At 34.4% G+C, this 12,568-nt stretch overlaps 1 protein-coding gene across 2 annotated transcripts; it reads right to left on the bottom strand.

Moving 5' to 3' along the window:
• Positions 1–113: 113 nt before the first annotated feature.
• LOC110418963 (axial regulator YABBY 5-like) lies at positions 114–5,386 on the bottom strand. 2 transcript variants are annotated; one of them, XM_021431799.2, is made up of 7 exons: positions 4,896–5,386; positions 3,798–3,917; positions 1,690–1,810; positions 1,528–1,576; positions 1,347–1,422; positions 1,052–1,120; positions 114–351 (listed from the first exon to the last, which is right to left on the bottom strand). In XM_021431799.2, the coding sequence occupies exons 1-7, from the start codon at positions 4,968–4,970 to the stop codon at positions 316–318; spliced, it is 546 nt and encodes a 181-aa protein (XP_021287474.1). In that variant the 5' UTR covers positions 4,971–5,386; the 3' UTR covers positions 114–315. The 2 variants fall into 2 exon arrangements, with proteins under 2 accessions (XP_021287474.1, XP_021287475.1); XM_021431800.2 differs by lacking the exon at positions 4,896–5,386 and adding an exon at positions 4,060–4,173.
• Positions 5,387–12,568: the final 7,182 nt, after the last annotated feature.

Genomic DNA, 12,568 nt, shown 5'->3' with positions numbered 1-12,568 from the left:
AACCGTATCAATATTATGATGTTAGGACTTTTACTTGATAAGTTATTTCTTATAAGCCATCGAGTTTAAAACTCCAATAAGCATATATTGCAGAGAAATGGAAAATGCCTTAATTTAAAATAGTGGAAACCCTTTCAGTCATCATTTAATTACTTCAAATCATTACATAAATTACTGAAGGATAAAGCAACACATACAAATGCATTTAAAACCAATAAAATTAAGTTCAGGCGGCCATCATTATAATGAAAGCCTCTTACTTCACCAACATACATATCACTAATTAAAATGATCTTCGAAAATCGAGCTATTTATTTACTTCAGCAGCTGCTGGAAATGCTCGGTCGAGTCCTGCACAGAAACATTGAAGAAGAAGAAGAAGAGAAGAATAATTAGATGAATATAAGGCAAGCAGTGAATCAGTATATGATCGAGGGTTGCCATGCACATTGGTCAAAATAATTCAACTATACCAATCTAAGAAAACTGAAATATGAACTGGATTTCCATTAGAAACAATCTATGATATTTACCTTAACAACCATTTTCATATATCTATCTAGTTGTAAGTCTAGACATTCAAGACTTTATAAGGCTTATAAAGGGTACCAAAGGGATTTCGGCCTAGTTATATATGGATTCATCTAATAGCATTAATAAATGATTAGTGAGTTATAAATAATATTAATCATGCATGAACTCAATTGCATTCAATTTCTATCAATAGAATAGTTGTCAACTATGAAAAAAGCAAGGCCACATTCAAGAAAAGAGTTAATGAACTAACATTTGTATCATGAAAATTGATCAGCCCTTCCCTTTCCCCCCATCTTTGCCTGACAAATGAAGATTAATTCCTTTGGAAGGAACATCAACAACGCACCCCCCCCCCCCCCCCTTCCCAAAACAACTTTCTGAGGGCATCCAAGAACATAAATGAATAAAAAAAGGGAGAAATGTTGGACCTCTGAAATAGAAAAATAGATATGCATGCATGTATAGACAGAGGCAGTTACACCAAATTACTTTGCTTCTAAATGAAAGTACTTACATCATTCAGCTTAGGTTGATTGTCAGTCTCCAACATCAGTCCAAAATGAATGTGAGGGAAGCGTGCCCACTATAGTAGAGTAACCAAAATCAAATTAACACTGATATGAAAGTCTGTAATTAGTGGTCAACTGCGAGTAATGAAAATCTGATGATGGAGATATGTTGATAAATTATATACCACATCATCTCGGACAGCTTCTTTTGTATTGTTGCAGATTATACTTCAATTTTCGATAAATATGAGATTTATTTGATCATTATTTAAAAGATGTTGATGATGAAATTTCACTTACATTTTTCGCAGCAGTGCTAAATGCCTCCCTATGAGTGATATCAGGATTGTTCAGCTTGATCCTTTGGATCTCCTCTCTATATATAGATATCCCAATTTTTGTTTTCAAAAGATGAGAGGCTATTATGTATAACTATGCATTTATCATAGAAAATTAATGAAGAAAAAAATAATACTATTACTTGATGAACTGATTGTACAAGGAAGGTGCCCTATGCCTCTTGTCAGGAGCTGAAAAAGGAAATAACAGTCCATAAAACGTACTTAAAAAGAATGAAATTCTAATCCAACAGTCATATATATAAACACAAGTAGTGATCTAGGGGTGAGGATAGGTTACTCACGTCGATTCACAACCCTTTCCGGAGTGGTATTTACAGTTGTTGCTCGTTTGGGTAGCTTGTTCTTGCATCTGGAAGAAGAGCCTAAGTCAATTCTGTACTCCGACGAGGTGTAGCTAGGCGCCTGAAAACATTCAAAAATATTTTTCATTTCAACAACCATAATCACTTAACTATATATATGTATAAACCCAGCTTTTCAACTTTCATATGGAGTTAATTGGTAATCATTTGCATTACTGCTAGTGAATTCACAAGAGTAAAATCCAGGGTAGACATAGATTGGTTAACCATCCTCAATTTTCCCAAGAACATACAAACCACTTTCTGAACTAAGATTAATCAAAGAATGGGGTTTAAGCTTCAAAATTTGATAACTACGATAATGCAATGTACCATCTTGAGTGTCGTTCTGTAGAAATGCAGAATCTGAATGAAATGGATGGTATAGTTCCTTTTACACATGTGTCAATATAGACGTCTAAGCAAACTGCTTGATTCTTGTTTCCATGTTAATTTGGCAAGGGAAGCATGAAACCCAAATGAGTATTATCTAAAGATCATCATGACTTAAGTTTCTTCCACCTACTCATAATGTAAGAAAGAGATCTTTAAACTTTTGTGACCCACTCTATATATCTAATGTAAGTTTTAATTATTATAGTTATACCTAAATGTAGAATTAGTTGAGTTAATTGAGAGCAAAGATTATGGGTGCTGCTACTCATTTAGTAGGTAATAAAGAAGTAGATTAAAGAATAACAAGAAATCTTTATAATACTACTCTCTTTGTATTGATTAACAACTGCCTTTATATACCGCCTTAGGGGTGGCTTCGCTAGCATTCATACAAACTCACATTTTCATTAAAAAAAAATGATAATCTATATTTGGCTTTCATGTAACATAAATGAAGTGAACTATATACGAGTATATATAGTTGGTATAATAGGATTGTAGACTCGAATCAGCGTATTGATGTAATTTATTATTCAATCATTAATGATTTTTTTTTTCAAAAAAAGAAGTGAACTACATATCTCTAGTAAGTGATTAAGTCACTTTAAACTTTGAGATTAAAGGCATAATGCAAAAACTTCACCATTTAATATCAAGGTTCAAAATTATTGTGATGGTATAGTGAAAAAACTTTTTCCTTTTTACATACTGACATGTATAAATAATATACATAAACTTTATTTATATATAATAATATTATAATACCCTATTTAATTTGGAAATTATTAATTATCATGTTGCTTGTTTTTAAGACATGTGACCTTATGAAGTTATCTTGGTTCCATTCCATTGTACTACATTAATGGGATCTCATTTTGTTAATTTTTCTCTCTGCAACAATATTATTATAAATTTACATTTTCTCATAGATCTTTTTGAAACTTTCTTTAGATTTATTTTCCCCACAAAATGAGGATAAAAAAAAGAAAAAAAACAAAGGAAAAAACAAGAGTGAAGTGACCAAATCAATCAAATAGCTTTATGTGCTATAAGAAAACAAAAACCCATATCTTAGAGAGCACCAAGATAGATGTTAAATGGGAAAAAGATGCTTCTTTTTTTTCTTCTTCTTCTTAACTGAAAAAAAAAAGGGAAAGAAAGAAAGCTTCCTTGGGATCTAAAAACTGAGGCTTTGAAATTTGGTATAGTAGATGACAAAATTTATGGAAAAAGGAATCAGTATATAGTGATCAAAACCTACAAACCCTAAAATTCATGTCAATCAAAATCAAAGTGATGAGATCATACAAATTAGGGCTCAATGGAAGTAAGGGAAAAAATCCCTAAATAAAAGCTATTTGCCCTAATTAGCCAAGCCAGATCCTGACTTCTGAAAAAACCTTCAAGAATTAGGTTTTGTTTATGGGTCTGTAGGCGGTTCCTAGGGTTTTTCCAGTGATATGAGGAATCACGTTGTCCTTGGTTTTCTCAAGGAGAACGAAGCTCAGAAACCCTAGATTTCAGCCCCTATGAAAATTTATGTTGAAAAGCACTGGATTTTCCTTTGAAAGGAACAAAATCCCACAAACCCTAGCTAGATCTCAAAATGGGAAAAAATCAGATTTACTTTGAAACAAAACCATGATCATCACCTGAATATCTTTTCCAGCCCTGGATGGAAAGGAAGTTGCCAAGTTCACTGAACACAGATTGGTGCACTGCCCACATCGGACCGTCACGGTTTCGAACAAGCTGCTGCATGGAACATTTACCTGCACAAATGAAGTAAAAGTTTAGCTTATCCAACCTAATCAAGAAAAAACAAGTTGCCTGAAATAAATGTGGGTTTTTTGCAGAAGAAAAGCTTATGAAAAGTTGTATGATCTTTCAAATAGGAAACCAAATATGATTAACTGGCCATCTTTTCATGATCTTCTGCAGGTGAAACAAATTGAACTTTCAAGGCAAAAGGATAAGGGTTTTTTGGAAGTATATAAGCTTTTCTTAAACAATTCCAATTAGTACAATACCTAGGGCTCTTTTCTGTTTTTATCCTTTAAATTTTTTGTATTCTTTTTTGGGGTGGTCAACACTCAAGACCCCCACCAGGCTTTCTCATGGTTCGAAAAACATTTTTGCTGCATGAAAATGGGGTTTTTGAGGAAGACAACTGAGATAGTCCCTTTCATTTTCCACGAATCAGCTAAACAAAGAAAGCTTTTGGGGTTTGCAAAGCAAAATCAAGGCAGCTGGTGCAGGGTGCAGTATTTCAATGAGCAAAAAAGGTTGAGGTAATCATAGAAAATTGAAGGAAATGTCGTCTTCATTATTCAATATATCTATCATCACATGCTTGTTTTATCTTCCAAAAAACAAGTACTAAGAACCATTAAGATCCATATTTAATTACTTCTCTCAGAGGGTAAGATCTGCAAAAGAAAAAAAAATCAAAGAGAATTTATGACTTTTCTGCAAAAGAATGAGAAAAGAAGTCTTAGGATAGTGACCTGACTGCTTAACCCAGGAGACCCTAAAATAATGGGGAAAAGCAAAGAACATAAACCCCAAACAACAACAATAAGACTCAAGGAAAAAAAAAAAAAACTTCTTGAAACATAGAAGGAAAGAGAACTTTTGCTATGATCTGAACCTTTTGCAAAGTCCAGGCCTTTGTTATAGACATTAAATGAGAAATTCAAAACTGATCCCACAGCAGTAAACAAGGGTCATTAGGGATCAAAATTAAATACCGCAAGAATGATGTTGCAAAGGTTGCAAGGGATGTAGCAGAGTTGTTCCGGTGCAGAAGTGTTGGAGCTTGACATCTTTTGTTTTTGTTTTTTTGATCAAACAGTTTTTCCCTTTGAATTAAGTTTAAGCCAAAGACAAGAAAGAGAAGAGTGATGAAGAGAACAATAACACAAACACAAACTCTTGCAAGAAATCGCTAAGCACAGAGGACATACTTATGGTCAAATAACAAGAATGAAAGAAAGAAATATAAACCAGAAAAAAGCAAAAAGGCAAAAAGAAATTCAAGAAACTATCACTACAAAGAAGGTAAAGGCAGTCTGAGAAGAACGTGGGATTTGTAGTGCCATGGCAGGCAGCACAAAAAGAGAGTACACACACACACATACGCACTCACTCACTCATTAAATGTTCAACACAATTACTCAGTCACTCACTTTCAAGAGAGAGAGAGAGAGAGAGAAAGAATGGGACCATGAGAAAGCAGACAAAAGAATATGGGGTTAGGGTTAGAAAACAAGGAAAGGGAAAGGTTTTGGGTAGCAACCATCAACTTACAAGTGAAAGATGATGGTATTGGATATTATGATGAAATCTGACCATCAAACCAAAAAACACTACTCTATCTTTCTCTTTTCTCTTCTTCTTCAAAACCACAATGGAATATATTTAATTTTTTTATGGGAAACCATGGGAAAAATTTTCTTGTATGTATAATGAAATGTGACTACATGAGTAATACCTAAATGCCATATTCTTGACTAAATTATGGGGGTTTGGTTCGTAGACATATTCACACACATGCAGATGTTGTAACATTTAGGGGACAAGGTTGCTTTATTCGAGAATATAAAGTGTTTCAAGTGTCCTATACAAGGGATTGATGGAATACCCAATGGACCCTGTTGTAGCTGGCTAAGAGCTAGCCGCCGGGGTTAGGTATTATTTCTTTTTGGGAAGCAAACTAGAACGTCACCCCGTTACTTTGCCAACTTGACACATTAATCAATGTTTTTGTTAGGGTTTCAACTTTTCCCTCCCATCTTCTTCATATTCTTCTCTAGTATAAACAGTGCTGCTCGAATTTTTCTTTTGAATCCAAGATAGTGGTAGTTTCTATTACTTACATTGCATGGGTTTAGAGAAGAGGAATGAGGTATAAAAATGGATATTCTTGGTTAATGCATATCTGTATATCTTGCATACAGAGGTGCAAGTATTATTTTTTGGGTAATGTAAGGAAGCTTATGAGAGTAGCTAGACAGGAGATTTAAACAGTAAACCTAAATACTTTTACCAATGGATATAACAATCATTAGACTAATTAAACTTGTGAATACTTAAACAAGTGAAATATATACAAAGCTAATCTCTAAAATTAAGTAGACCATCCAACACTTTAATTACAGTCTTAGACCTTTAAACCACCAATTCCTATCAAAGAACCATAATAATCACAAATTCATAAGCTGCAAAGAAACATGATCTTATATATAGTGTGAGGTAGTCAAGGTTTAACAGTAAAGTGTTCCTCCTCATAAACCATCCTTGATCTGCACCCATTGCCCTTTTCAAATAAGAAAAGAAATCAGTAGTTAAACTCTCCTCTGTCTCGTTGAGCTGCAATCCCTAGCTTAATTAGTATTCCTAACATACTTCTTTTTCTCTGGCTGGGGCTCTGTGCAACAGATTTTGACCAGGGCTGTTACGTTGCAAAGACTCCAAGAATCACTAAGAGCAGTGCACATGCAAATGAGCCAACCAACTTTTGAAAATACATTTTCAGAGATGTTGGATATGGCAATTTTTTCTTTAATGGTTTTGCAGAGATATTAGTGTAAAAGAGAGATGGGTTTAATCATTTGGTTCGTGACCTTCGGTTTATGTGCTTTCATCTGTCTTTTTCGATCCCGATGTTAACACAGTCTGCGTTTCTCTCTGAACCAGAAAAGAAAAACCAAAAAAACAAAAAAAAATAATTAATTAATGTTAAAAATTAATGTCTCTGAATCATGAACCATGAGAGAGATCAAAAGCAGACATTGTACACACTTTGGGGTGACGATACCAACATCGTGATTTGTATTTAGACAAACGTACTCTGAAATATATATTAAAAGGAAAACAAAATATCCTCTACTTTCTCATTGGTTGGAGAAATATGTGAAGGAGAAATTAATCAAATAATCAAATAAGACATAGAATTGGTGCTTAATTTCCTACCCAAAATCATAACGCTACTAGATTTTCTTTATTACAAGAAAATTAATGACCACGTTGAATCTAATTTTAAATAGAGACTCTTTATAAATCTGTTCATTGATTTTTTCTTCGAATCAAATGTATGATGTGCTATGTATCTAAGATTATCTGTTTGAAATTATCTTCAGTATCAGGAGAGTGTAGTGTCAGAAAACTTGGGCTGTATCTAAAATCGAGAGTTAATCAATCATTAATGAATTCTCCTTTTTTACTCGAAAGTACTAAATGATATTTAAGATTTTGAAAATGGGTTACTATATGCGCCAAAACTAGCTAGGAAACTCCAGAAATGATGTCTCATTTGGAGTAGTGAAAAGCTACTAAATGCTTTGAACCTGTGCTATTGGAATTGGATGTAACTAATTGTGGAACAGCTGAAGTAACTATTAGAAAAGGATGCAAACCAAAGTTTCATTAAAAAAACAAAAAGGGAAAAAGGAAAAGAAGGAAAGTTGGTTTTGGAGTTTTGTTGTTTATGAGAGAGAGCATGCATGTGAATCATTTCCAAGAAGTAATTAATGCTATTGCTGAAAGTGAAACATTGAATAATGCTAAGCAAAACAATATTAGCTCCAGGTACTCTTAATGAAAGGTTAGGACTTAACTTATTAACACAGAAAAGTGACAGCTTCATTTTTTTTTTCTTTATCATGAATCAAAAAGTACAACTATTAAGGACGTACTATATATAGTTTAGATATACTAAGAAACACAATGTTGATTGCTGAAAGGGACATCTACCTGCACAAAAGAAAGCTTTGGTAAGTGTTTGCTAAGAATTAAGAATATGACTAAGATATAAATAGATCGTAAAATTGACCAAAAATTTAAAAAATAGATTGTAAATTTTGTGTTTTTGTTTTAATTTTTTTATTTTGTATATGTAGATATCTAATTTTGACAAATTATTATTTCTTCAAATATTGTGTTATAGAAAAAAAAAATTACACCAAGGGCTTTCCGAGCACAAAAACACCCAACAGATTTCGAATGCAAAAGTGCCCAAAGGTGTTACGAGCGCGAAAGCCCCCAGGGCGTTCCAAGCGAGAAAGCACCCATGGGCATTTCAAGTGTTGAAGCATTCAGGGTCGTTCTAAGCTCAGAAGCACACAAGAACAAACAGAGAACAACTATTTATATGGGAAAGTGAAAGTAACTTAGAACGAGAACGAGTGACAGGGTTCATGAGTTATCTTCACATTTAAGATGTCTTAGAGAGTTTGGCTTGGTGGCTAAAATATGGAGTAGTTATGAGGATCTTTTTTAACCTTTTCTTGAAGTACACATGTTTTACCCAAATCTTATATTCCTTAACATGCTCTTCCATGACTAGCATGTTCTCTCATGATTAAGCTTAACATCTAATAAGTCATTCTTTTACGTACTCTCCCACGATAAGCATGTTTTCCAATGATTGAATGTGTTTTCCTAATTGTTCTTGAGAAAGTTCTCTTACCTAGTATAAATATGAAAGTTTGGAAAGAGAAAAGGACAATCAGAATTGAGAAGAAACTTTCTCGAAATTATCCTAAAAACACTCTCACAGCACTCTCAAATTCTATCTCTACTTAGCCTTTTCCATCTATTCATTTCTGCCTTTTTCCTTACCTTTTTTCTTATTCCTAATTGCTTGCCATCAAAGCATATATGCTTCAAAAACTACTCTAGTCTTTCTTTCTGCCACTTCTAGTGCATTTCGCTTCACTTACTGTAACATATCTTCTCTCTTTACTAGAAGAACCCTCTACATTTTAGTGACTCCATTATGGATGAGTGACTACAATAAGTGAAAGAGTTGTCCCAAAATTTCCTACCAGTAGATATGGAGAGTTCTCCCAACAACCAAGAAACACCTGCCTTTTATTTTTGTTTAAGAGCTCGTGAAAATGCTTCAAGCTTTCCAAGGAAAGATACAAGTCTTAGAAGAAAACAACAAATGTATGATGGAGACCATCACCCAGTTTGTATCCTCAATTGCCACAACTTCTCAATCTCAACCATTGCCAACCTATAATGGAGAAAATGCTATTGACATGGTCAACAACAATGGAAGTGAAGAAAATGAAAAGAGCATGACTGACTCACTCCTCAATACCAATAATCCCTTTATTATAGGCAATCTCATTATGGTAACTCCTTCCATTAGTGCTCAGAGTTTTGTTACAAAGGAAGAGTTGGAGAAGCTGCTCAATTAGAAGAACTAGAGTCATAAGTTCTCATAGTTTGACCTAATACTACCCTATCTTGCTAATGTAGTCGCTAAACTATACCCCAAGGATTACGCCACCCCCAAATTCAAACAATTTAATGGCAAGACTAGTGATGCTCGGGAACATGTCATGAAGTTTGTAAAAACCTTGAGAGTTGCAGGTTTAGACAATAATTTAAAGTTAAAGGAGTTCTCCGAGTCCCTCACTAAGAAAACTTTCATCTGGTATGTTAATCTCACTCCTAACTCTGTTGCTCTTAGAACTAAATGTTTAGAATGTTCAAAAAAAAGTTCTTTTTACCTAAGAGAAGATGGCCCTCATTGACTTAGGGAGAGAACATCAAAAGCTATAAGAGGATCTTATGGAGTACATTTAGCTATTTAGGGAACGCGTACTGGATATATAAGATTTTCATGATGAAAAAAAGCTGGTCAAAGTATGCATCCAAGGTATGTTTGATGAATATATGGTGCATTTGGAAAACTTACCTCTTCATATTTTTGCCACTTTAGTTGAAGTTGCATAATGGACCAATAATATGATCTTTAGGCAAAAGGGAGTTAATCGTTCCAATAGGAGAAACATCCCGACTGTGAACGCAATCCAAAAAAAAGGTAAGGAAAGAAGAGGACCTCAAGATAACCTAAGGCCAAGGTGCAACAACTTTAAAAGAAGACAACATGAAGAGATCAATGCACCTCCTTCATTCTCAACTCCACTTAATCGAGTAAAAGCACTCCTTTGAGAATGGATTAGAGATGGACAAATAAATTTACCTTACATATCAAGACCACCAATGGCAAAAGAGAAGTCTAATTTGCACTATTATGATTACCATCGTGTGATAGGTCATCCATTTTCTAAATGCAAAATCATACTTAAGATATTTCACACAAAGACACAATTAGGAGAAGTTTTGATTAGAAACAACAAGATTTAAAATAATCTACTCCTTACGCATCCAAATGCTCAAGGACATTTAAATGCCATTATCAGTATTTAGGAAGAGCCTACCTCTCCTTCCAGTCAAGAAGAAGATATACGTGCAACTATTATAATTACCTTTTTTATTACCATCTCATTAATGAAGATGCCTAGCTGCAGGCATTTCTTTGATCAACTTGGCTTCTTAGAAGAATTAAGGATGAAGGTAGACACAATGTTAGTACAGATAACTGGTTTATAGCATGGAGTGTGTAGCTTAGTGAGACAACCTATGAGGAAAATGGCAAGTAGATATAAGAACGCCATAATATTCACAAAAGCAGACATGTGCACATCATATTCCTATCATAACCAATCATTCTATGTGGAGAGAAATGTCAATAGATACCTAGTGCAAAGGATGTTCATTGATGATGGTTCCTTAGTAAATCTCATGCCATTATCTACTTTGAAGCTGTGAATATAGACCTAAGGAGTTTACGCTGTCTTATGACCACTACTTCCTTCTACAGTAAAGAAATTAAAACTTTGAGACAAGTTATGGTGAACTTTGAGGTGAGACTTATTCCAGACCAGACTTGCTTCTAGGTTATTGAAGCTGATGTGGCCTATCACCTCCTCATACAAAGGAAGTTCTTGCACACTCATAATGTCATTCCTTTTTCACACTGCTAATACATCAAAGACTATTAGAAAGGGAAAGAAAGCTTCATTCTAGTAACCAAGACATCATTTAAGAATTACACTTAAGTTTCTTTCTTTGAAGAACTAGAGGAGGAAGGCGAAATTGCCATATCTAGACCAAAAAGTGTTCCACTTCCACAATGGGAAGAATAGCCCAAAAAGAAAAGGAAATCATATTGAATAGGAAGAAGCAAGGAGGAAAAAGAATATGCTATGAAAAGAAAAGAAAAAACCTCATTAAGATAAACTCTTATGCTCGTTAAGATGGGAAAATTATTTATTACTTATGAAAGAGTGCAAGGTCTAAAGAAGCATCATTTCTTAACTCTATATCACATGAACCACTTGATATACCATCATCTTATCTTCAGGTGGAAGAAATAGAAAAGGAGCATGAAACATCACTTGTAGCGAAATAGCTTTAAAAACAATGAAAGCCACAAGGCAAGGAGTAAGAAAAGCCCAACTTAGTTAAGGAAAGAGAGACACGCAAACCACTTTTTATAAGTAAGAGCCTTTTGGAGGAATAGATAATAGCAATGGTTTAGCTGTTGAAGGAATTCCAATATGTGGTCACCTTGACATATGAGCAAATGCCTAGATTGGATGAGAAATTTTTCACTCATGAGTTACACATCTCTCGTATAACCAAGCCATTAGTGTAGCATGCACGGGTATTCCACTATGAAATAGATAGCTAGATAAAAAAGGAAATCAACAAATTCTTTAAAGTTGAATTCATCAAGCTAATGCGTCACTCAACTTGGCAAGCTAATGTGGTAATTGTAAGAAAGAAGAATGGAGCAATTCGATTGTGTGTGGACTTCAAAGGTCTCAATAAGGCTTGTCTCAAGGATGATTTTTCTTTTTCGAACATTGATACTTTTATGGATGCTGCCACCGGTCATAAGATGTTTTCATTCATGGATAGGTTCAGTGGATATAAGTAAATAAGGATGGCACCTGGTGATGCTTAGAAGACAACTTTCAAAACCCCATTTGTTAACTTTTATTATACAGTTATGCCACTTGGGTTTATGACAGGTGCAACTTATTAGGGTGCCATGATTGCCATGTTCCATGACATGATGCATGATTGCTTGGAAAACTATATGGATGACATTATGGTAAAGTACAAAAAAACTCTAGATCATCTTAGAGGCATGAGAAAGGTGTTCGAGCAATGTGAAAAATATAAGCTATGCATGAATCCCTTGAAGTGTACCTTTAAAGTAACAATTGGTAAGTTTTTAGGTTTTGTGGTTCACTGGAAAGGCCTAGACGTAGACCTTGTAAAGATAAAGGCTATTTAGCCAATGCCACCTCCATTGAACTAGAAGCAACTAAAAAGCACCTTGAGGAAAGTTTCTTACATCCGAAGGTTCGTTCCGGCCCTAGGGGAGATCATTATGCCCTTTCAAGCTCTTTTAAAAAAAAGGTCCAATTTTTATGGGGTGAAAAACAACAACAAGCCTTTGACAAAATCAAAGGTATTCTTGGTTCTCCGAAGACAATGACTATGCCAATTCAAGAGGAGCCAATGATGTTGTACCTCACTTCAACTCCATACT

This window comes from Theobroma umbraticum, unplaced genomic scaffold (assembly GCF_002168275.2).
Source record: "Theobroma umbraticum cultivar Fairchild unplaced genomic scaffold, ASM216827v3 scaffold_67.0, whole genome shotgun sequence".
Classification (NCBI taxonomy): Eukaryota; Viridiplantae; Streptophyta; class Magnoliopsida; order Malvales; family Malvaceae; genus Theobroma; species Theobroma umbraticum.
This window is presented reverse-complemented; position numbering and strand designations above follow the sequence as displayed.